Source organism: Camellia sinensis, chromosome 13 (genome assembly GCF_055761805.1).
Source record: "Camellia sinensis isolate YWXY chromosome 13, ASM5576180v1, whole genome shotgun sequence".
Lineage (NCBI taxonomy): Eukaryota > Viridiplantae > Streptophyta > Magnoliopsida > Ericales > Theaceae > Camellia > Camellia sinensis.
Genome location: NC_138973.1, coordinates 111,680,014 through 111,706,017, shown reverse-complemented (window position 1 = coordinate 111,706,017; position 26,004 = coordinate 111,680,014). Strand labels below are relative to the sequence as shown.

Sequence of the window (26,004 nt, the reverse complement as noted above, 5' to 3'; positions counted from 1 at the left end):
AGTTAGTTAGGTGTCGTTTGGTAACACTTACGTTTTCAGTTTTCTGTTTATATTTACAAAAATTTAAAAAACTCAAATAAAAACTTGTTTGGTAAAATTCTTGATTTATAAATCAGTGGTCTCAGTTTATAAATTTAGCTAAAAAATGAAAACACAAAAAATGTGTTTCCATTTTGAGTTTTCAGTTTTTTTTTTTTTTTTTACCACCCAACACTAGCCACCACCTGCCACCATTTTTCACCACCGTCTTCCACTACCACCACCCACCACCCACCCCACCACCACTACCACCACTACCCACCACCCATCCACCCACCACTCACCCCCACCACCACCACCACCACTACCCACCACCCACCACCCACTTGCCATCTACCCGCCACCACCCACCACTCGCCACTATCATCCACCGTCCACCACCACCACCTACTTGCCACCACCACTCACCATCCACCTGCCACCACCACCATCCACCACCTGCCACCACCAGTCACTCACCACCACCACCAGCCACCTGCCACTCACCCGCCACCACCACCCACCACCCATCCCCCACCACCACCACCCACCACCCACCCCCACCACCACCACCACCACCACCACTACCCACCATCCACCCGCCACCACCCACCACTCGCCACTACCATCCATCGCCCGCCATCACCACCTACTTGCCACCACCACTCACCACCCACCTGCCATCACCAGCCACCCACCACCACCACCAGCCACCTGCCACTCACCCGCCACCACCACCCACCACCCATTCCCCCCCCCACCGCCACCACCACCACCACTACCCACCACCCACCACCTACCTGCCATCCACCCGCCACCACCCACCACTCGACACTACCATCCACCGCCCGCCACCACCACCTACTTGCCACCACCACTCACCACCCACCTACCACCACCACCATCCACCACCTGCCACCGCCAGCCACCCACCACCACCACCAGCCACCTGCCACTCACCCGCCACCATCACCCACCACCCACCACCATCACCCGCCACCCACTCGTTACCACCTACCACCCGCCACCGTCACCCACCCACCCACCTACCCACCACCACCACCACCACCATCATCCGCCACCTACCCGCCACCATCCACCACCACCCGCCATCCGCCACCCACCTGCCACCACCACCCACCACCACCCGCCACCACCCGCCATCCGCCACCCACCTGCCACCACCCTCCACTATCACCACCACCCCCCACTCGTTACCACCCACCACCCGCCATCGTCATCCACCCACCCACCATCACCACCCGCCACCACCTACCACCACCCGCCATCCGTCATCCGCCATCCGCCACCCACCTGCTACCACCATCCACTCGCTACCACCCACCACCCGCCACCGTCAGCCAGCCACTCACCACCACCACCACCACCCGCCACCACCACCCACCTGCCACTATCACCCACCACCCGCCATCGCCACCACCACCACCACCACCACCACCCACTCGCTACCACCTGCCACCATCACCCACCCACCACCACCACCACCCACCACCCATCGTCACCACTTTCCATCACCATCTTCCGCCGCCACTTGTCACCACTCGCCATTTCTCACTCTTTTTTATATTTTAAATTTTTTTAAAACATTTTGTCAATTACCAAACGCGTTTGTAGTTTATGTTTTTCTAAAAATAAACAAAAAATAAACAAAAACCAGTTTATAAAATTTTTGTAAATATAAACTGAAAACGTAAACGTTACCAAACACACCCTTAGTATCCTATGTACCATCTCCTCTCTATAAATGAGAGTGTTGTAAAACACTGAATATATCAATATAACATTCATATACACATTCTCTCTCTCTAGACATCTATACATTAATTCTAACATGGTATTAGAGCAAGGTTAAGAGGCTAGTAATTCTGCTTCACCGGCGGGCGGCAGTCTCGCCTTAGCCACCCGCCGGACCTCTACACATACCTTCACTCCACTGCCACATTTCTTGCTGCCGTAAACCATCACTCTCACCTTTGACATTAATGAAGGCCACATTTCTTGCTGCCGTGAACCATCACTATTTCTTACTGCAGCTTTGTTACAGCATAGATCTTACCCATGTCGTCGAGCACTCCATCAGGCCACACGACAGCCACCGACGCCGTGATCTGGCCAACGCCGACCACGCCACCTGTCAACACTGCTGCAGATGCCGTGACACAAGTTCCTGCTAGCTCACCACAGACGCAGCCGCAGCCGCCTCCTACATCTGCGACCAATTCGCCGCCGCCGGTGGCCTCTTCTACTACCTCTTCAGGTTCCCTCTCCCCTTCTTCAGTGGCCATAATGCCTGTTGTCGGGAGCATTTTGGATTCAGATCTATCACATGATATTTTGTCCTTGTTGAGGCATCAAACAAAGGGCCGTGCAGGGGTAGGCAAATTGTTTGAAAGGTTGTCTAGCTCTTAATGGTCATTCAAAGGCTGTCAAGTACAGTGGTCAACCACACAACCACACCCAGCTTTTCCTTTTTTAATCACCCACCAACCCCACTCAACTTTCTTTTATTTTAATATATATATATATATATATGTTTATTATAACATCTTACCCAAACCTCCCACTACGTCAACTTTTGCACAAATCCATACCCACTCAACTTTTGCACACACCCATATCTCTTTTTCTTTTTCATCTGAAGCAACTGAGTCAATCTTCACCTTTTGCACCCCACCCACGTTGCTCCACTTTCTTTATTTTATTTTATCTTTCTTTTTCCATTACAAAAACTAATAAAAAATCAAAAAAACAAATCCATTCACAACCACCTCGTTTTCATTCCACAAACTTGTCCTTTATTCGTATCAGGGATCCACCCCCCTCGCCGTTCTACACCTACAAAAAAAAAAAAAAAAAAACCGTTTCTACCATTTTTTTTTTTAACATCTCCACTTTGTGTTAAGCCGTTTTGCTCCACTTTATCAATCCCTTTGTTTCAACCTCCAATAGGTTTCTATCTTTAAACCTATTTGAGTTTGAGGGGGGTATTATATATATATATATATATATATCATGGTGAGCATGGTTACACACCATGCGAACCACCCAAGCTGGTGAGCATGGTTATACACCATGGGAACCACCCAAGCCACCCCATGGCGCACTCCCTAAGTCGCCACCTTGATGCACCACTAAATTCTTCTACATCGGTCCAGCATGACCCCAAAAATTGTCCCGACATTGATTCCGATTAGTTTCTACAATGGTCTGACACGACCACACAGTGTCTGCTACAATGGTCTGGCATGACCTCGTAAATTGTCCCGACATTGATTCCGGTTAGCTCTTACAACGGTTCGACACACCCATACAGTGTCTTTACCAACGGTCCGACATTACCATACAGTATCTTCACCAACGGTCTGACACGACCATACAGTGTCTTCTATCCTCTTTTATTTTATTTGTCAGTTTATTTTCCTGTTTTGTTACTCTCTCCAAACTCAAGTTGGTTAGTACCTATCCTCCTTTGAGTTTGAGGGGGGCTATTAGTGTAATATTAGTGTGCAATATCTAATTGTCCAGCTGTCCCACTAATGATAATGTTTCTACTTTCGGTGTTAGTTAGTTAGTATCCTATGTACCATCTCCTCTCTATAAATGAGAGTGTTGTAAAACACTGAATATATCAATATAACATTCATATACACTTTCTCTCTCTGTATACATCTATACATTTATACATTAAATCTAACAATCTTATAAAATATAATAAAATTTGTGTATAAAAATCTGATTTGAAATAATGCAATGATGATGTTTGTAAATTATGAGATTAAGAATAACGAAACTAAGTAATGGTTCTTTTTATACAGAATTTCAACTTATAATAATGATGTAGAATCATTTTATTTCAAATTAAAACATCTGCTATCTTAACTTGTAATTTATAAAATAATAATCATTATTGCATCATTTTAAATTATTTCGCTTTGATTGAAAATGAGTGAAACTCAATGAATTATATGATTTTGTTGTATAATACTAATAATAATAATAATAACTTACGAGTATTTGCAAAACAGGTGAACATTTTCTTTAATTCCATAAATAGGTCTTGATAGCCACCATATGCGTCCAGATCTACCTTCCGTAAATAAGGAGCTCCATCTACGGCCACCTTCACATACGTAGTAGTAGTAGTACAGCTCTCAAAAGCTTTCTTTCTAAACCCTCTCACCGGTGGCCACCCAATTGCTTGTACCCTACAATACCCTCAAAAATACATATAAATACTATGGACTCTAACAAAATTACTTGAAATTTTGCACACTATTTATATGGGTTTAGACCCTATATTCATGTGAGTACTGTATAAAATTTGACTATAGTTTTTTTAAGTATACATAACATTTCTCACACGTATTATAAAATTGTACCTTAAATTTATATCAGGTAATTACACTTGATACGTTTTACATTTTTTATGAAAATTTCATTTTAGCCTTCCGCTTCTTATTCTGATAATTAATGTTTATATTTTTAAATCAAATTACAATGCCACATTTTCATTTATGTATGTCAACGAGGTTGACAGAAAATTGCTTATGAGCCACACTTAACCAATTTACTTATTATTATTGTTACCCTCTAACTAAAATTCCATTTTAATTCCTTTCATTTTTATTATAAACAGAAAATTTTACTTTCATTCATCTCTTTTAATTGTGTTTCAAAAAGAATGTCACATGTGGAAATGTTCCTCAACTTCATTAATGTTAGATGAATGTAATAATGATATTGCAATTTGACTTTTTATTTGATCTTGCAATCTCAATAAAGAATGTTACATTTGGATTGAGTGATTTTATGAGAATGATAATAAACAAATATATATATTTTTCTTATATTTGATTTATAAGTTAGGTAAGAAACTCTGAGAAATCAAAAGGAACTCTCATATTTTATAAATTTCATTTTTTTATCAAAAGTTGATCGATTTAGTGAGAACATTATTGGTTTTATTATTTTATAATACCGAAGTGGCCATTAAAATAAGAAGGTAGAAAAAAATTTCACTGGCATCCATATTTTCACATATGTTACTTTACTTTTTTTAATCATCCAAAGATAACTGTATAGAATTATACAGTGTGTTTGGTTTCAGTTTTCTAAAAACTGAGTTATTTGTTTTTCGTATTTTTTTGTTTTTAGTGAATATTTTTAAAATTTTAAATAATTTTTTTACTTTTTTAGATGTACCTTATTTAGATATATTTAAATAGTAAAATATTTGTGAAAAAATATTTTAAAAAATTAATAAATAAACAAAAATACGAAAATGTACTGAATTTTCATTTTTTTATATATTTTTTTGGTATTTAGTGTATTTTTTAAAGATTTTTTTTACAAATATTATACTTTTTATGTTTATTTAAGTTAGGTGTGTCTAAAAATTAAAAAAAAAAATGCTTAAAATATTAAAAAATTCACTGAAAACATTAAAATACGAAAAGTAAAAAAATATAATTTTCTGAAAACTAGAACCAAACAAGCTTATAAATTTTTTTTTCTTTTCTCATCTTACAATCCAAGCAGGGCATGTAGGAAATTTAGTGCTATATTTAAAAGTGGAAGGTGGATATAAAATTTTGATAAAAATATATAATGGTGATAAATGAAATTAACCCAAATTATACTTTATTAGAAGACATGATTAATTTAGTTAAAAAAAACACATAAACCTCACTTATTACCGGCAGGTGATTTTCCGGTGCTGGATGACTGAGACTCAGATTCATCATCATCGTTGGCAAAAGCTTCTCCACGTGGCAAGCTGCCAGATCTCCTCAGGTTTAGATCAACGGTCTAAAAGTGTCCACGTCATAGTTCTAAATATCGGTCGGTACGGTACGTACCGGCTGATTCGTACCGGAAAATCATAGCACCGATTCGGATATGCACCGGTATACCGGTGAGAATGAAATTCACAGCCGTAGCGTCCGAGTCCCGGTACGTAGCGGCGTGAATCCGATACATGGGCCGATACAGTCGGATACAGTCTATGTTTCTGTTGTTGCTGTGCCGCGGCCTGAATATAGTCTCTGTTTTTCTTCTTGTTATGCTCTGTTTCTGTCTTTTTTTTTTTTGTCCATCTAAAGCTGAATTTGTCTGGGTTTGGGGGGATTCTGCAACTTCCGAACAACATTTTGAGAGAGAGAGAGAGAGAGGTGGTTGTATTATGGTATGGGAGTCTGAGATTGAAGTGGATATACATGGAGGTGCATTTGGGAGTCTCAGATTGAAATGGGTAAGAAGAGAGAGGTACTTAGGTACATGGAGGTGCATGGGTTTATGGGGGATTTGTAAATTGCAAATGTTTAAGTTTTTTTTTTTTTTTTTTTTTACACCTAATCCTCTATTTATATTAATATATATATTTATTTTTTCTCAATACAAGAAAAAATAAATATTCAAATCAATTTTTTTATTAAAAGTTTAACATATGTCACAAATAAATACATATCATTTAGTTGAAAATGAGTCAAAAATACTCTTACATAACAAAATTTTAATTAAAATGTAACAAATTAAGGTTAAAAGAGTAAAAAAAAAATGCATAAAATTCAGTTTTAGAGAGAATGCTAATGATTTTTAAAATTTCACTGTCTCGGCACCCGATTCCCGATACGTACCGGCCGATACTACCGATACTGACACTCCGTGACCGATACCGTTACATTAGCCGATACCGCGATTTAAAACTATAATCCACGTTTCACATAATCGCTCCGACCGATAAATGTTGGAGGAGGAAGAGCGTCGCCGCCGGGCAACCTTAAGGTGAGCTCGGTGTCGTTGAAATCAACTGCGGTGATGTCAGATTCCAGTAAGGACTCCATGAAGTCCGGTGGTGGTGGAATCATCGTCTATACGTGGAAGATTGTTTTAGCTTTAAAAGAGTGAATTGTTGTTTCTCTACGTGTATGCGGGGGGTATATGTATATGTGTATATTGGTCAAACAATGGGGGTGGGGACAGCCAGTAATGGAATGACACGTGGGTGGAGCCAACAAAAGCCATTGGGATTCTTACAATGACGGAAGCATCTTTGAACTTTTGGTCGGTACAGAGCACCCGGCTCCCCTCTCTCAGGATTGTGGAAGGACTATTTGTATCCACTTTTTAACTCTTTTTTTCTCCCCTATGTATATTTTTTTCCACAATACCCCTATGGTGCGAATTTTAGCTTGTCGGTCATTTGAGCAGTTGTTTGAGCAGTCGTTTGAGCGATTGATTGATAATAAGGTGGCACTTACGGTTAATAAGAGTGACGTACAGTAAATAAGTGTTGCACCGATCGTATAGACAATCGATAAGCATGTATAAATTTAGATGATTCAAACAAACTTAAATTCGAGTTACCAAACATTAACATTTTTTTTTTTTTTAATGTTGAAAAATTTTGGATAAATTTCACTTTACCTTCTTGTACTTTCGCTTATAAGCAAATTTCTTTTATTTAGAAATAATCATATAATTCTCTTGTGATTTATAAACTGAAATGCTCGCCGTTAAATATTTCGTCTAATTTAACAGTAAGTGTAAAGTATATGTTAGACATAAAAATGTTATATGCTTATTTTTAAATTTTAAATAAATAAATCGAACATGGAATAAAGTAAAATGGGTTAAAGTGCATTTTGGTTCCTAAGCAAATAATTAAAATATCCGTTATTCACACACTTAAGCTACTTATATACAAGAATATTTTAATTTTTTTCATCATAACATTAACAGGCCTAACAGTATATTTCAATCTACAAAACATAAGAGGGCTGTGTGATTATTTCTAAATAAGATGGCGTAATCCACACATGGACCAAACCATAAGGGAATAAAATGAAATTTCTCAAAATTCTATAACATATACCAAAATATGAGTGTATTATGCCCTCATTTGGCAAGTGGGTTTTTTTGGCTAAATTAGTTACAAAAAGACAAAATAGGCTAAAAAACTAATAAAATCAAATGTCATATCCAAATCATAATCATTTCACTTTTGCTCACACAATAGTTAAAAAAGCCAACACAACCAAACTTTTTAGCTCCAGGCTAAAATAACCAAAAGTCAACCCACTTTCCAAACGAAACCTTGTCTCAATGATAATTTTTATGTTGTTTGATTATATTCATTATAGTATTCGTTATAACTTATTGTTATTCTTATTTTAGTTGTTTGACAAGTGAGATTTTTTATTATACCACAAGTAGTGTTTGGTTATGATTCATTATTATTTTAGTTATAACTGAAGAGATATTTGGTTATATATTAAGTGGTATCCATTGTAATCCCGTTAATTATGATAGAAAGTGGTTTAATTATGACATTTACAATATTAAAATCACATACACACCTTTTAATCTTTATAGAATTTTATTAATGGCAAATCCTAACAAATGACCTATAGTTCTTGTTAATATTGGTATTAACATAATAACATAAAATAATTATAAAAATAAAAAACAAAAAGCTTTGGAAAGATGTAAAAAATGTAAAGGTTTTACAAATTTCATAAAAGTGTTTTGAAAATAATGAAAAATATTTCATAAATCTTCACTTTTTTTTTTTTTTTTTTTTTTTGTCTTTTACTTGTGCTTTGTGAACATTTGTTATCAAGAACTTTTTTTATATATAATTTCTAATTTTATCTTATGACAAATAAATAAACTTAAAATGTACATTAAAAGTAGATGAAAACTAGAGGAACAAATATCAATTGAAGCAGATGTCAATAAAGTATAAAACTTATCAAAAATCAATAATAATAACAACTCTTAGATTGTATTTGAATTAAAAAATTGAGAAAGAAAAAAAAATTATACTTTATATTTTATTCTTCCACTATTTTACTTTTCATAAATCTCTTTTTAAATTCTTGATTCAAGTATATACATGTTTTTCCAACACAAAATTTCATTTTTATCCTCATCCCTGATATCTCAAAACTCCAAACCTAACCTAGCTCTACCTCACTACAACATATTAAAGTTTTAATAACCAAACTTTTTCATCCCTAGAAGTAAAAATTTTATTGCAAAATATATTAGAAGACCAATTTATATCGTCACAAGAGTCGTCACTACAAGGCCATCTTAAATAGTCAAAAAAAAAAAAACCTTTAGCAACAATTTTGAAAATGCACTTTCAAAGACAAAACTATTTTGTGCCACAATGTTTTATATATATATGAAATTTGATCGCAAAAGAGTAGCAATTCATTATTAAATATCAAATTTTGATCACTAAAAATATAACAATGATACTTTTAATAATTAAAATCCTAAATTTGTCCTTAAAATTTTAATTTCATGTAGTTAGTTAGGCGGTAGTGCACTAAGCCTGCAACGTGTTGTGAAGGGGTGGCCAATGATTGGGTTGCAACTGAGAAAGGGTTGATGGGGGTAGTGGTGCACAGTAAGAGGAGTAATGTTATAAATTCATAAGTTTTACTAAAATTTTTATTAAATATCTTATATGAGTGTAAGATATGTGAGTTTTATATTCATGTGAGATATTTAGTAAAAATTTTAATTAAATTTTTGAAATTTCTAATATTTTTGCGGTAGGAGAGATAGTTTGGAAATTATGAGAGGATCAAAGTAAAAAAGGAGAGGAGCTATATTTATTTTGGGGGCGGGGGTGGGGGTGGAAATTGATATCTTGACTTACACATGAAAAGGTAGAGGGAATTATTTCTAGATTTTTTTTTTTTTTTTTTCAAAACGCTTTCATAATTTGGGAAGAGAAAACTAGATTTTTTGACTATGATCCACATACAAGTATTCTAGTTAATTATAATTAGTTTGACTTTAAGATCAAATTTTTTTTTTTTTTTGAATAGTATGTGTGGGGATATATTTTCTGAGTACCAACACGTGTCATGGTGACGCCGACGTGTCAGCCGACGTGCCACGTGTCGTGGTAGTTATGCCGAGGTTGTCATGGATAGGCCGAGGTTGACTCCAAAGATATTGGAATCCGAGATAAGCGGATAAGAGACAAGAGTCCTAAAGAAAAGAGAAGACTTCTGCTAAGATAAGGATAAAGCTCTTAGAGAGTTTATCTTTATCTCTTGAGGAATCCAAAGTAAGTACTAAATTGGAGTCCATAGAAGTCAGTCTTCTAGTAGGACTTGGATTGAGTAAACTATAAAAGAGAGGCACCCCCGTGGGTCTAAGGTACGCAGTTTTATACTCAAGCTTGTGAGTTTAGCACTTGATTATCTTTGAGAGATATACTGACTTGATCGTCGGAGTACCCTCGGGTGGAAGAGCTACCGTCGGAGCCTTTTCTTTCTGTTGCAGGTCATCTGAAGCCATCTATTCTGCCGGTGCTCTTCAGCTGATTACTAGGCGGGCAGTGTGATCAGAAAATTACCCACACAATTTGGCGCCGTCTGTGGGAATCTTAGAAGAATAGATGGCCAGTGACGGACAGAGGGAAAACATTGGGGGCGACACTCCTGCTAGGAGTGGCAGACCAATTGATCTTGACGTTGAAGGAGACAACCACAGTACAGAAAATCATGACCAGGGTCACGGAGAGAAAGACGTCGGCCAGGAGGGCGGTACTTCGAAGCGAACAGACCAAAGCAAGTATTATAACGAAGATAACCTTCAGGTATGGAGGGATAGGTGCCTACGGAGAGATGAGGAAGTAAAAGACTTGGCAAACAAGTTGGCAGACCTACAGTCAGTGGTCAACTTCATGATGCAAAACAATGTTATGCAGCCACCATACCCGCTGCAAGATACGCTGATGCCAGCAATTAACACCCAGAAGGGAGGAAGGAAAGCAATCCCCGAAGCCCCTCAGCACACCAGGAGTGGAAGGCACTCACACCGACCTTCCAAGGAAGTCGGACGAGAGGAGCCGAGGCAAGAAGAGTCCCGAAGGACACATCGAATGAAGGATCCAGGGCATAAAGAACATCGGCATGTTCAAGGGCAGGCACTCTACTTTGGCACAACCCATGGAGAAAGATCGAAATGGGCCCATCACGAGGCCGAAAGTAGTGTGCCAAAAAGATTGAAGTCCAGAGATAGCCGAGCTCCAGGTAGGAGTAAGGAAGACTTGAGGGATTACCTCAAAAGGAGGCAGCAGAATGTTGAAGCCGAGGTGACATCCCCAGTTAAACCGAGAACACCGTTCTCGGTGGAACTGGACAAATTTGAAGCACCAAAGAAATTCAGTATGCCAAGGTTCCAAATTTATGATGGTAAGTCAGATCCCAACTTTTATGTTGGACTATACCTGAACTCAATGGCATTATACAGTGGGAACGAGCCGTTGCTCTGCAAAATATTTCCCTCATCCTTTAGGAAAATTGCATCTATTGGTTCCATAAACTACCGAAGGGAATCGTAAAGACATGGGAAGGCCTGGCCAAGATGTTTGTGGCCAGGTTTGTAACGAACAAATTACAGCCCTTGAGGGTCGACGCCCTGATGGCTTTAAGAATCACCAAGGAAGAAGGCCTTAGGGCCTACGCGAAGAGGTACTACGAGGTGTTCAATCGAATACCTGAATGCAACCAAGAAGTGGCGGTCCTGTCTTTCAAGAACGGCCTAAAAGATGACTGCCCACTACGGAAATCTTTAGCAAAAATATTGCCAAAAAGCATGGAGGAACTCATGGCGAGAATCGAGAAGTACGCAAGAGCCGAGCAAGATACGTCAGGAAACAAAGAGATGAAGCAGGGGAAGGGAAACGGCTCGCCGAAGCGAGGCCGAGGTACCAACGGGCCGACCAAACAAGAAACAGAATTGAAGGGTAAACAGGAAGTGACGACGGTGTTCCGAATCCCTATCCATAAAGTCCTGGACCAAATACGAAATCAACCTTATTTCAGGGCACCGGCAAGAGCACCAAGGGAATTTATGGGAAGAAACGTTGGTAGGCGCTGTGCTTACCATAATGAAGAAGGACACCCAACTCAGGATTGCAGAGCCTTAAAAGCACACTTAGAAGACCTAGTAAGGCAAGGCCATCTGAGGGACCTTGTTGATGAGGCTAAGACAAGAGAAGAACAGACAAGATTGCCTCAAGCACCAGCAGCACCACCTCCCCCAGCACAGCAACCACAGGCAGGAGGACCACGGGTGGTTAATGTAATCCACTCAAAGGTGAACGAAAGCGACATTCGGGGAGAAACCCAAAGAGTAAAACATCTGCAGCACGTGAACCAGGTCGGATACAAAAGACCTCGGCCTGAAGAATGCCAAGGACCGATGATAACTTTCACTGAAGCCAACCTGGAGTTGGTTCAACATCCGCATAATGATGCCTTGGTAGTATCCCTCCAGGTTGGGGAATGCCAAGTGAAATGCATCCTGATAGATCAAGGCAGCTCTTGTGACATCATGTACGTCAGATGTTACAAGGAGCTGGGCCTACACCCTGACGACCTGGAACAATCCAGCAACCCTATGGTCGGCTTCAATGGAACGCCGACATGGCCACTGGGCGCAGCAAGCGTGGAAGTACAAGCTGGTACTAAAAAGATCAAAACAGAATTTATGGTGATTGACGCACCCTCACCATATAACATCATCTTGGGAAGACCATGGTTACATGCAATGGGGGCAGTTCCCTCAACACTGCATCAACTACTACGGTTCCCAACAGAGCATGGGATTGAAGAAGTCAGAGGAGATCAACTACAGGCAAAAACTTGCTCCATGGCAGCAATGAAGACTACTTGCAGCATTCGAAAGCCAAAAGAGGCAGAGATTGAAGACAAGGACATGGAGGTCCTAGAAGATGTCGACAAGGAGCCAACTGAAAAGAGTGAAGAGACACTAAAGAAAATCCTTGTCCAGGAGGGTGACGAAGAACGCTTTTTTCTTCTCGGCTCAGGCTTAGCCGAAGAAGAGGAAAGAGAACTGGAAGATTTTTTGAGAGCCAACATTGAGGTGTTCGCCTGGACACCTTACAAGATGCCTGGAATTGACCCCGAGGTCACTTGCCACAGACTGAATGTCGACAGGTCGGCAAAACCTGTGATTCAACGAGCCAGAAGACCAACGTTGATGCACGTCGAAGCAGTAGAAGAAGAAGTAGATAGACTTCTGGAGGCCAGGGCCATCCGAGAAGTTCACTACCCAACTTGGCTATCCAACACAGTAGTGGTGAAGAAGAAGAATGGCAAATGGAGGGTTTGTGTAGACTTTACCAGCCTCAATAAAGCCTGCCCCAAAGACAGCTTTCCTCTGCCCAAGATTGACCAGCTCGTAGACACTACTTCAGGGCATGAAATGATGAGTTTTCTGGATGCATACAGGGGGTACCACCAGATTGCCATGTACCCTCCAGACGAGGAGAAAACCGCGTTCCTGTACTGTTACAAGGTAATGCCTTTTGGGTTGAAAAACGCAGGAGTAACTTACCAAAGGTTAGTAACAAAAATGTTCAAGCACCTGATTGGCAAAACGGTAGAAGTCTACATCGATGACATGGTCGTGAAGACCAAGGAATCTAAGGGTCATCTTGCCGACCTAAAAGAGGTCTTTGATATACTCAAAACATACCGGCTCCGACTCAACGCATCAAAGTACGCGTTTGGAGTTGGATCAGGTAAGTTTTTAGGGTATCTGGTAATGAGAAAGGGCATTGAGGCCAGCCCAGACCAAATCAAGGCCATCCTAGAGCTACAGAGCCCGACGTCGGCAAAACAGGTTCAGATGCTTACTGGAAGGGCCGCAGCCCTAAATAGATTCATCAGCAGAAGCTCAGATAAATGAAGACCCTTCTTCAACCTGGTGAAAAAAGCCACAGACTTTCTGTGGACAGAAGAATGCGAAGCCGCTTTAACCGACCTAAAGAAGTACTTGACCACAACTCCGGTTCTTTCCAACCCAGAACCAAGGGAAGAACTGTTTTTGTACTTGGCAGTTTCGGAACACGCAGTAAGTGCAGTACTAATCCGAGAAGAAAAATGGGAGCAAAAGGCTGTTTATTATGTTAGTAAAACCTTGGCCGATGCAGAAACAAGGTATCTACCACTGGAGAAATTAATGCTAGCCTTAGTAATGGCTTCAAAGAAGTTGAACCATTACTTTTAGGCGCACAAGATTGTGGTCCTAACAGAGCACCCACTAAAGTCCTTGTTGCAACAAGGAGACTTAACAAGAAGGATAGCAAGATGGGCAGTAGCCCTGGGTCAGTATGACCTAGAGTTCAGGCCAAGAACAGCAATTAAAGGCCAAGTTTTGGCCGACTTCGCGGCAAAATTCACACCCGAAACCATCGAACATCGGGCTCCGTTGAGCCAGGATGAGCATTGTCCCAGCAAACAAAAAGAATCCCAGCCTAGGGCAAAAGAGCAAAGGAAGGAAAAACTCAGACCCTGCAGCATCTACATCGGCGATTCATTCAGACTGTTCGTCGATGGAAGTTCGAACCGACAAGGAGCGGGGGCAGGAGTACTGCTGATATCTCCAGATGGAGAAATAATAAAACAGTCCATCCGTTTGGGGTTCAAGGCCTCAAATAATGAAGCGGAATACGAAGCATTAATTGCAGGGCTAAAACTGGCAGCAGCAGCAGAAGCAGATGAGGTAATAGTTTTTTGTGATTCACAACTTATTGTTAACCAGTCAACAGGTGAATTTGCAGCCAGGGACGAAAGGATGTCGGCATATGCAAAAGAGGTCATCAGATTGGCAGCCCTATTTCAGAACTGCCGATTACTCCAAGTTAGCCGAGATGACAACACCCACGCCGACGCGTTGGCTAACCTGGCAAGTTCAATGCAGACTGGAAAAACAAGGACAATTATGATCGACTATATGTCAGGCCCAAGCATAGAACCAGAAAACACAGAGCAGCAAGCAATGTGTGTGGACATGGGGCCAAGCTGGATGGATGCAATCGTTGCATTCCTGAAAGAAGGAAAGCTGCTAGAAGATCGTAAGGAGGCACACAAAGTCAGATTGAAATTGGCAAGATTCTGTCTAACAGAAGATGGACACCTCTACAAAAGGTCCTTCACTAGACCACTTTTAAGGTGCGTACACCCTTTACAGGTTGAAGATTTCCTGTATGAAATTCATGAAGGAATTTGTGGAAGCCATGCTGGGGGCAGATCATTAGCCCACAGGGCCATTACCCATGGGTATTGGTGGCCCTACATGCAGAAGGATGCTGAAGCCTACGTAAAGAAGTGTGAACAATGCCAAAAGTTTGTACCTTTGATACATCAGCCAACTGCTAACCTAAACCCAGTGTCCAGCCCTTGGCCGTTTGCCTAATGGGGCATGGATCTGGTTGGGAAACTTCCCCAGGGAACTGGGCAGAGAAAATACTTGCTGGTGGCAACAGATTACTTTACAAAATGGATAGAGGCAGAACCTCTTGCCAAAATCCGAGATGTGGATGTCAAGAACTTTATATGGAGAAACATCATCACCAGATTTGGGATTCCAAGAGCTATAGTCGCCGACAACGGAACACAGTTCGACAGCAAACTCATCAAGAACTTTTGTGCGAAATTCAAGATCAAGAATTACTTTTCAACACCAAGTTTTCCCCAAAGCAATGGGCAAGCAGAAGCATCCAACAAAGTAATTTTGGATGGAATAAAGAAGAGGCTGCAAGCAGCAAAAGGAAAGTGGGTAGACGAATTGCCCAACGTACTTTGGGCATATCGAACTACGCCGAGAAGATCAACAGGGGAATCCCCCTTTGCCATGGCTTATGGCACAGAAGCAGTCATCCCATTGGAGATCGACATCCCAGGGATCAGAACCCAGAGAGTAGAGAATGTCACCAATGATATAATCTTAGCCCGAGATCTGGATCTTTTGGAAGAACGAAGAGAGGAAGCTGCAATTCAGCTCGTAGTATACCAGCAACAGCTTGCTAGAGCTTACAACAAGAAGGTCAATCCAAGAGATTTTCAAGTCGGCGACCTAGTCTTGAGAAAAGTCGTCGGCAACAAGAAGAATCCTAGAGAAGGCAAGCTTGGCCCAAACTGGGAAGGACCCTACAGAATTACTTCGGTATTAGGCAATGGAGCTTATCGGCTAGAAGATAACGAGGGCAAAGCACTGCCAAGACCTTGGAACTCTTGTAATTTGAAGTTCTTCTATCATTAGATGTGCAGTATTTTTGGCCAATGTCATCAATAAAATCGTTTCCCTTTCTTAAAACACATATATTTGATAAAGTTACGTATTGGTGTTTTTTAGAGACATGAATAATGAGAACCCAAGTAGAACTCAGGTTCATATTGGGGGCAGAGAGAAGACAGATTATTCCTTAATTCACTTGTTGAAATTTGTAGCAATTTACAAGTTGGAATTAAGCTGATTCCTTATCTTCACTTGTTGAAATTTGTAGCAATTTACAAGTCAAAGTTAAGCCGAGATTATTCCTTAATTCACTTGTTAAAATTTGTAGCAATTTACAAGTTAGAATTAAGCTGATTCCTTATCTTCACTTGTTAAAATTTGTAGCAATTTACAAGTCGAAGTTAAGCTGAGATTATTCCTTAATTCACTTGTTGAAATTTGTAGCAATTTACAAGTTGGAATTAAGCTGATTCTTTATCTTCACTTGTTGAAATTTGTAGCAATTTACAAGTCGAAGTTAAGCTGAGATTATTCCTTAATTCACTTGTTGAAATTTGTAGCAATTTACAAGTTGGAATTAAGCTGATTCCTTATCTTCACTTGTTGAAATTTGTAGCAATTTACAAGTTGAAGTTAAGCCGAGATTACTGTTTCTCTTCACTTGTTGAAATTTGTAGCAATTTACAAGTCGAAGTGAAACCGAGGTTATAGTTTGCACACTTATAACAATCTACAGGTTGGTCCAACCAAAGAAGATGCTTAACACTTGTTGAAATTTGTAGCAATTTACAAGATAACGTTAAGCCGACATGTGATCATCTGTTGAAATTTACAGCAGTTTACAGGTTAAGGTAAAAGCTAAGTATATTGTTTTAACACTTGTTGAAATTTGTAGCAATTTACAAGTAGGTTAGACCGAGATCACTGTTTGCAAAGTACTTGTTGAAATTACTTGTTAAAAATACTTGTTGAAACTTAAGAAAAAGTTTGCAAAGTTGACATTGAATAGTATATGTTTTACACTTGTTGAAACTTATGAAAAGATTGCAGGTCAATATCTTGCCGAAGTAAAGCTTGTAGTTATTACACCCGAGAGATGTAACCCCGAGAAGATTGCACAAGCAAGGAAAGAAGTATGTAAATCATGCAAAATATTCTAAGTGTAGAAACCACGCAGAAGTAATCAAAGAAAAGACAAAGATTCAAACGTTAAGAAAAGAAAAGCTGAGTTAACATTTACAAAATTGGGAGGCACGTCGGCCACGCAAAAGTTTACATTGTTCAGAAAAAGATAAAAGAAAAAAACAAAATACAAGTAAGCAAAAGAAGAACATAAAGCTAAGGGTCTTCTCCTCCAGATTGTTGGATTTGGAGATCAGATACAACCTCGGCCTCCTTCTCTGCCGCTATTTCAGCGTCAATTTCCTGAAGAATTTGTTCGACAGTCTTAACCTCGGAAGGGATGTCGGCTGGAACAGTGTCAGGAATAGCTTCAGGGATAACCTCATCACCTTCTTCATCTTGAGTCAAGTCAAGGACTTGCTCATTCTGAGGAGGGGACTTAGCCCCATCAGCACCCTTTGGTTTTCTAACCAAAGCCTCATCTTCTTCCTCATCGGCATCTTCAGACTCAGATTCATCTTCAGCTTAGCTTGGAGGTGGAGGAAATGGAAGAGGAATAGCGTCGGCTTTACGCAGCGGCGAATCGTCAGGAATGTTAAGCTTCTTGGCAAGGGCCATCCAACCAAGAGAGAAGCCCCTGTTGCATGCCTGCCTGACTTGAAGTTTATATTCCTCAGTGACATCGGCCATGCCCTGGGCGTAAGCCTTCTCATCAGCCTCCTTGATTTCGGCTTTTTTGGTGGCCAGAGCCTCCTGAAGCTCTTTTTCGGCTTGGGCCTTTTTTACCTCGGCTTTTTTTCTCTCGGCCTCAGGAACTTTCCTGATAGCCTCAGCAGACTCCGCTTTTTCTTTGGCCATTTGTTGGGCCTTAGTGGCAGCCTCGGCCTGATCTTCCAGCTTCTTCATCTTTGTCAGAACAGTTTTGCTTTCCTTTTTCAAGGCAGAAACCTCCCGCCTCATATCGGCCAACTTCTCCCTTGTTTCAAAAGCTTGCATGGAAAGAGAATGAGCATGTTGAATAGCTTGAAAGAACCCAAGGGAAAAGTTATTACACAAACCTTGCAAGTATAGAAAAAAAGGGACAGAAAGACAAGTTACCAAATGGGGGAACTTACTTGTACAGAGCGTTGGAGCATGAGGGCGTAGTTCTCATACTCGCTCATCTTGGCATTTCGCTCAAGATCACCAGGAAGGAGAACAGCAGTACTGAGTGCCACGCCGACGTTTATGTCTTCAGCACTGTCAGAAGCTAGAACAGGTTTATCCTCCAAGGTGATTTCAGGCACCCAGGGGACTCTTGGTACTTTGGAACCCGAGGTCGTCGCAGATGATGACCTCGGCTTCTTCGTTTGAGTGGACTCTGACGGTTGGGCCTCAGCAGACCTCTTGGCAGAAGCAGAAGCACTCTTTTTACTTTCAGCCAATTGTGAGATGGGCAGAGCATCCTCAGCCTCAACCTCAGTAGCTTTGGCCTTGGGCTGAGCCTTTTTTATTCTTTTTGGCTTTGGTGGGGGCATGGATTGGGTTGGAACAGCATCAACGTCAACAGGTAGGTCGGCTAAGAGATCTTGGGCAACAGGCTTCGGGCGACCCATCTCAGCAGTTTTGACAAGTCGTCGCCGACGCTTTCTTTCTGGTATTGGGATTAAGTATGGGGCTGAAGTTGATGGTTGGTCGGCTGGATCAGAGGTTGACCCTTGGTCAGCCCGAGATGTTGATGCTGTTTGTAGAGTGGTCGTAGATGGAGGAGAAAGGCTCTTCTTCTTTCTTTTTGGGACGTCGGGCAGTGTGGATTTGTATGTCGGAATAAAGTTCAGAAGGAGAGGTGCTTTTCTTTTGTGGACAGGCAAATCAAGGAGCTTTTTCAGGTCCTTGCTAAGAACGTAAGATTGGCGAAAGTCTTTCGGTAACTTACGAACGTCTGCAAGAAGGAACAAACATTAGAAACAGATAAAATATTGAAGACTTGAAAAGAAACAACTAAGTAAATAACACTGGGCTCTTACCCTTGCCCTCTTTAACTGTTCGAGGAAGAGGGTATAGATGGACATCTTCGTCTGGGGCAAATTCCCAATTTCCAGAGACAATGAAGTAGTTATCTCCAGCCCCCTTGTTGGAGTCTGGGAGGTCGGCTACGATTTTGAATTCAGTAGACCTCGGCTTGAGATAGTAGACGTAACCTTTTTTCTTCAGGCTAAAGGGGCACATGGTGTAACAATATTGTATGTCGGCTAGGGTGATTCTAACATTTTCTTGTTTAGCTAAGGCGATGATACCAAAAATCACTTGATAGGAGTTTATGGCAAGTTGCATAGGGTTCAGCTTATAATAATGCAGAATCTCGCGAAAAAGAATGTTATGTGGAAGCCGAAGTCCACACTCAGTAAAGGCTACAATAGGAAGAGGCATGGTGTTTTCGGTAGGCATGATGGAGTCATCATCCCCAGCCAGTTTCAGGCGGACATCGGCAGGGACGGAGAACTCCTGCCTAAAGTCCTCAAGTTTGGTCAGGGTATCAACTCTATGTCTCCACATACCCATAACGTCGGCCTAAAGACAGAAGGCTAGATTTCAGAAAGAAGGTGCTCTTAATGGGTTATCGGGACCTCGGCAAAACCCTAGGTATAATTTGGTAAGGATTGTTTCAGTTTTCCCTAAAAATTGAAGGTTCTATAAGCGAAACCCAAACCTAAAAATATGAAGGCAAAAATTAAAGGCAGAAATCTGGAAAACAAGAAACAAAGAACGACGTTTCAGAAACGAAGAACAGAGGTATGGTTCTCAAAAGCGAAAGAAATACAGAAGTAAAAGGTCAAGAACAGTGACAAGAAAAGTATTAAAACAGTGCAAGTGTTCAAGATATGAGTAAAATCATGGAATAGGCGCATCCAGATGAATAGTTCAGCAAATCAAAGGTTTGAACAATGCAATAATAGCAGTAAGTGAACGAAAGTACATAGAAGAAATTGGGAATGAGGGGAACAGAGGCTTACCAGAACAAATGAAGCCGGGATGAAAGTCGCCGAAGTAAGGCAACGGCTGTAGACACGATGAAACGGCGAAACCCTCGCTGAAATGGAAGAATGAAGACGGTTGCAGAGCTTGGAGCTAGAGCAATGGCGGGTTTGAGAAAGTTTAGAGAGAGAGAGCCAGAAAATTGAATGCAAAAGTAAAGAAATGAAGATGGAAAGAAAAGTTTTATCAAGAACTTGAAACGGCGGCAAAACAGGGCATTTATTGCGCCTGGAGGAACGTATGCGTCAGACGGCGCAGACAGGTGATAGGCAGCTTACAAACGCGTCACAGACACGGGCCAATGAAGATAGAACACGTAAGGGGAACGGTTGAGAAGAAATGCATGACAGCTCATGCGCGTGAGGGAATTTGTTTAAGTTCTTGTTCTCCGAAGAGAACACGTCGGCCTGAAATAAATGATCTCGGCTAAACAGTTTTTTGAGCCAATATGCAGAAAGAAATATCGATATAGGTTCCATCACCTCAGAATGCCGAGGTAATAGAACCTAGGGGGCAGTTGTGGGGATATATTTTTTGAGTACCAACACGTGTCAAGGTGACACCGACGTGTCAGCCGACGTGCCACGTGTCGTGGTAGTTATGCCGAGGTTGACTCCGAAGATATCGGAATCCGAGATAAGCGGATAAGGGACAAGAGTCCTAGAGAAAAGAGAAGACTTCTGCTAAAATAAGGATAAAGCTCTTAGAGAGTTTATCTTTATCTCTTGAGGAATCCAAAGTAAGTACTAAATTGGAGTCCATAGAAGTCAGGCTTCTAGTACGACTTGGATTGAGTAAACTATAAAAGAGAGGCACCCCGTGGGTCTAAGGTACGCAGTTTTATACTCAAGCTTGTGAGTTTAGCACTTGATTATCTTTGAGAGATATACTGACTTGATCGTCGGAGTGCCCCCGGGTGGAAGAGCCACCGTCGGAGCCTTTTCTTTCTGTTGCAGGTCATCTGAAGCCATCTATTCTGCCGGTGCTCTTCAACTGATTACTAGGCGGGCAGTGTGGTCAGAAAATTACCCACACAGTATGTAATAAATTTGACAATTGTAAGATTGCAAGCATCAGTTGATGATAAAGCTTGACAGTATTTGTATATCATTATTAGTAGTAAGAATTAGTTTTGCAATAACTATATTCGCATATGAAATTTGTGAAGAAAAATCACAAATACAAATCCAAACACATCATAAAACTTTTGATTTAAATTCTTATGAAAGCTGTTAAGTTATTAAAATTTGATATCTTTAAGCACTTTTTGAAGCATCATATTTTTGTGTATAAAAACAGCATATTGCAAAACTTTTGCTTTTTGAACGTAAACAAACATGTTACCTGGAATTTAGACAATAATACTAAAACAAACTTTTTTTATCCAATTTTCTTAAAGCAAATACGTGACTGTAGATTAAAAGTGAAACATGGTAAAAGCTACGTACCTAAAACTACCCGCATACACGTGACAAAATGTCGGGCTAGGTGTCGCTTTCTGATTTGTGGGTCCACTGGCTTACACATGAACACGTCTCTCTCTCTTTCTGAAAAGAATGCTGGCCGAAACCTAAGGCAACAATCACTCAGCACTTCCTCGCAAGTGCAAAAAATTTATAATTTTATTCCCTTAAAAAGATACAGTGTTAAGTGTTACAAGTATATTGTGACTCGGTTTTATTTCGAATTTCCGTCACAACAAGATACTGACCCAAATTCAGGCTAACAAATGGTGAGAACCAGGCTTATCCATCCAGATTTTTTTAAATGAATAGTTAAAGATTAAGAGTTGTTTGGAAATAGTACATTTGTGTGGGTCATATTATCTTTTTATTTTTTTACATATCTTTTTATAAAAAATTTCAAACAATTAAATTTGTATAATATAGAATTCATATACAAAATAAATCTAAATTAAAAAATAATAATTTTAAATAATTTCTAAGTAATTAAATCTAAATTTGTAATATTATTGTTCTAAAAAATCAGAGGCCGCCCGCAGCTTCGGCACGCACCTTGATCAAGTTTTTATAGTCCAGTGCGTGCAATATCATTGTTTGATTAGGAGGGGTAGTTTTGTCACTCAATTTTTTATTTTTTATTTTTTATTTTTTGTCTTGGATAGAAAATTGCAATTAGTATATTAATTATTAAATTATAATGCAAACCAATAATTCTTGATAGATTCAAACTTAAAAGCTCACTTGCCCGATCACCTAAGTAGGGGGTGGAACTATGTAGGGGACCGGGCCAGCCCCCTCTATTTTTTTACAATTTATTATTAATTTTATATTTACAAATATTTATAAAATATATAATAAGATGACTTTTTAAATTTAATAAAATTATTTTACCAACTTTTTATTTCATTAATATTTTACAAAATATAATGAAAATGATCTCTAATTATTTTATATTTTAAATAATAGTATCAATTTTATTGATTCGATTTTATTAATACACAATGTACATGTCACTTTTTTTATAAAAAAAAATTATAAATAAAATGGTACATATATTTTTGTATGACTAATGCTAAAGAACATAAAATTTCATATCTAAATTTATCCACAGTGACATAGCAAAGGTTAAGTTGATTTCTAAACAAATCAACTTACATGCAACATTTATCGTCATTGAGTATAAATTTAAGGGTTATGTTTTAAGAGTCTTGAGTATTTTCCACTTCTTGTTTATTAGATTATATCAATTAATAAAATAGCTTAAATTAGAGGTTTAACCGATTGTATGCTAGTTCAAAACTTGTAAAAATTAAAAAAACTACTTGTTAGATTTATTTAATTTTATCATGAACTATTTCTTTTGCAACATTTACATAACAAATTATGTTTAATTAGTAATGTACTAAAATTAACTCAATTTTATTATGCATATACATTTGCCCCTCCTAAACAAAATTACACCCAAGTGCCTTCTCCATAATTATTTGGGAAATTACAACGGGTCGGGAATTTTCAAATTTTACATACGATTCTTAATTTTAAACTCAACTATTTTAGTGATACAATTTCATACTTTATCCTAACCTTAACAATTTTGAGTTATCTACCTTTATACTTGACCATACCTTATCAATGTTCTCCTAAACATTTTTTTATTAGAATCAAGTTTGATCAAATACAATCTGGTTGATAAATTTTGTCATCATTTTTTTACCCAAGGTCTTACTTTTGCTTTAATTTGGGTATAGCAATTTCTAAAAACTTTTTAATATTACTTTATTTCCTTCTTTTTGCTTTTAAGAAAAATACTATACAAACCAACAAATTTATGAACTCTTTTATTTACATAGGTAACATGACCTAACAAAATTTTAAAATTCAAAACAAAGATGTATCAAAATAATATAATTGGAACAATAAGTAATGATACATTTATCACATTTGATTTATCATATTATATATAATCATTGTATTAATTTAATAGGTCGCATCACTTATCCACGTTATTAATATTGTGAATTTATGACACATCACATTAAAAGCTAAATGTGATTAAAAAAAAATTTAAAAAAAAAAACATATATATACATATATAATAAGTGTAACATTACTTTTAGAACAACTAATATGAGCAAAATTGTTTTATAAAAAAATTGTTTTAAATTCCTAATTTAAAAAGAGTCACTTTTTTTAATTACATTCTACTAACAATACTCTTTTTTATTTCACAACTCCAATAAAATATTCTTTTTTTCATTGTTTTGGGTAGGCATTTATATATATATTGTTCTAGGTCTACCCTTGGGTGCAAACCCTAGAAGGAAGAAAACTTGGTCACCAGTAGTTGAAAAGGTAAAACTAAGGCTAGCTGGTTGGAAAAGGAGGCTACTATCTTATGCAGGTAGATTAACCTTGGTGAAAGCTGTGTTATCTAGCATACCTGTATACTATTTATCACTATTCAAGCTACCTGAGGGAATTGCAAAGGAGTTAGACAAAATTCAAGCATCATTCTTATGGGGAGGGCCAGATCTCAAGCGTAAAATTCACTTAGTCAAATGGTCAGAGGTTACCAAGAGTATTAAGCAAGGTGGTTTGGGGGTTCGAAGAATCAGAGATGTAAATGTATGTCTACTTCTAAAATGGTGGTGGAGATTTGCTTCTGAACCAATGTCACTTTGGTATAAGGTTATCTGCAGTAAATATCAGTTCCTTGGTGGGAAATGGGTTCCAAACCCAAGTTTAAACTCCTCTCTCTCATTTATCTGGAATGGCATAGTGGCAGCAGGTGAGCAAAACCAGTCCCTTTCCCTTTTCTATGCTAGCAATCTCCAGCTAAAGGTGGGAAATGGCTACCGCATCAGTTTCTGGGTTGATCCTTGGTGTGGGAATCTCTGCCTAAAAGATGAGTTCCCTCGCCTCTTCAGTTTATCTTTACAAAAGGATAGTCTTCTAAAAGATTTTGTGGAAGTATCTGGCACAACTAAGTATTGGATATTCACATTTAGGAGGCCACTCTTTGTTTGGGAAAAGTCTGAATTGCTAAGACTCTATGGCATAGTAGGTTCAGCCCCTTCTCTTCAGTTGGAGACTCCGGACAGTGCAGTTTGGAGAGCAGCCAAGACAGGGCAATCTTTTGTGGCTAACCTTTACGAATATACCAGCAGTGCTTATGGAGCGACTGAAAGCTTCAGTCGTCTGGTGTGGATCAAGTTTCTTCCTCCTAAGGTTCAGTTCTTCGGTTGGCTCGCATGGAAATACAAGATAAAAACTGCTGTTTTCTTGCAACAGATTGGAGTCTTGCCTAGCTCTGCCTCTTCATTGTGCGTATTTTGTAAGTCACAGCAGGAATCTCTGGAGCATGTCCTCATGCTCTGCCCACTTGTTTGGCGAGTATGGTCAGGTCTTCTACAGTGGTGGGGTGTATCTTGGGTTATTCCTGAATCTGTTATTGGTCTGCTGCAATGGTGGTCAGGATACCCTTGCAGGAAAGCTGAGCTGAGGATTTGGCGTGCCCTACCTTTGGTAACACTATGGTCAATCTGGAAGCATAGGAATGATTGTTTCTTTAATGCGTCTAATCCAAATCTGCAGGAGCTACGAGAGCTGATTCTCATTAGGTTGGCTTTCTGGCTTAAGGCTGCCTCAAAGGAGCTTCATTTTTCGGTCTCAGATTTCCTCTACAATATCTCAGGAGTGAGGCAAAGCCTGATATAGTTTGGTGAGACCAGTGCTGTGAGTTTCTGGGTTCTCTGAAAATTTTGTTTCAGTTTGCTGTGTTGTCCTGATGGTTTCAAGTTCGGTTCCCCTGTTTCTGATGGCTGCTAGTGATCTGTTTGGGCTGTTGTAGACCTGTTCTAGCTTACAGGTTGTTGACTTGAGTATGCAGCCTGCTGTGTTATGCTATGATCTGTTCGACCTGTGTAAGCAACCTGCTGTGATCTGTTCTGATCTGCTTTGGTCTGAGTATCCTAGTTTCTGATCTGTTTTGTTGGCTGCAAGTGTACTGATCTGGTGTTTTGCTGGTGTTTGATCTGTTTTAGCTACTTCCGTTGGTCTGAGTATCCAAGTTTCAGCTCTGTTCTACTGGCTGCAAGTGTTTTCCTCTTGCCACTGCATGTGTTGGTTACTGGCTGCATGTGTTGTTTTGTTCCTGATTTGTTCCTGATCTGTGTACTGATCGGTTTGTTGGGTTCGTTGGTTCCTCACCAACTTACCCCTCCTCTTTCACTACTCTTTATTGGTGTAATTGTTTGGTACTTTGTACTACTTTTCATCAATGAAGCCC

At 39.6% G+C, this 26,004-nt stretch overlaps 1 protein-coding gene across 1 annotated transcript; it reads left to right on the top strand.

The window, feature by feature from the left end:
• The first annotated feature begins 24,386 nt into the window (after positions 1-24,386).
• Positions 24,387-25,433, top strand: LOC145805632 (uncharacterized). Its single transcript, XM_082900796.1, has one exon. It carries the CDS (start codon positions 24,387-24,389, stop codon positions 25,431-25,433), a length of 1,047 nt encoding a protein of 348 aa, XP_082756922.1.
• The last annotated feature ends 571 nt before the right edge of the window (positions 25,434-26,004 follow it).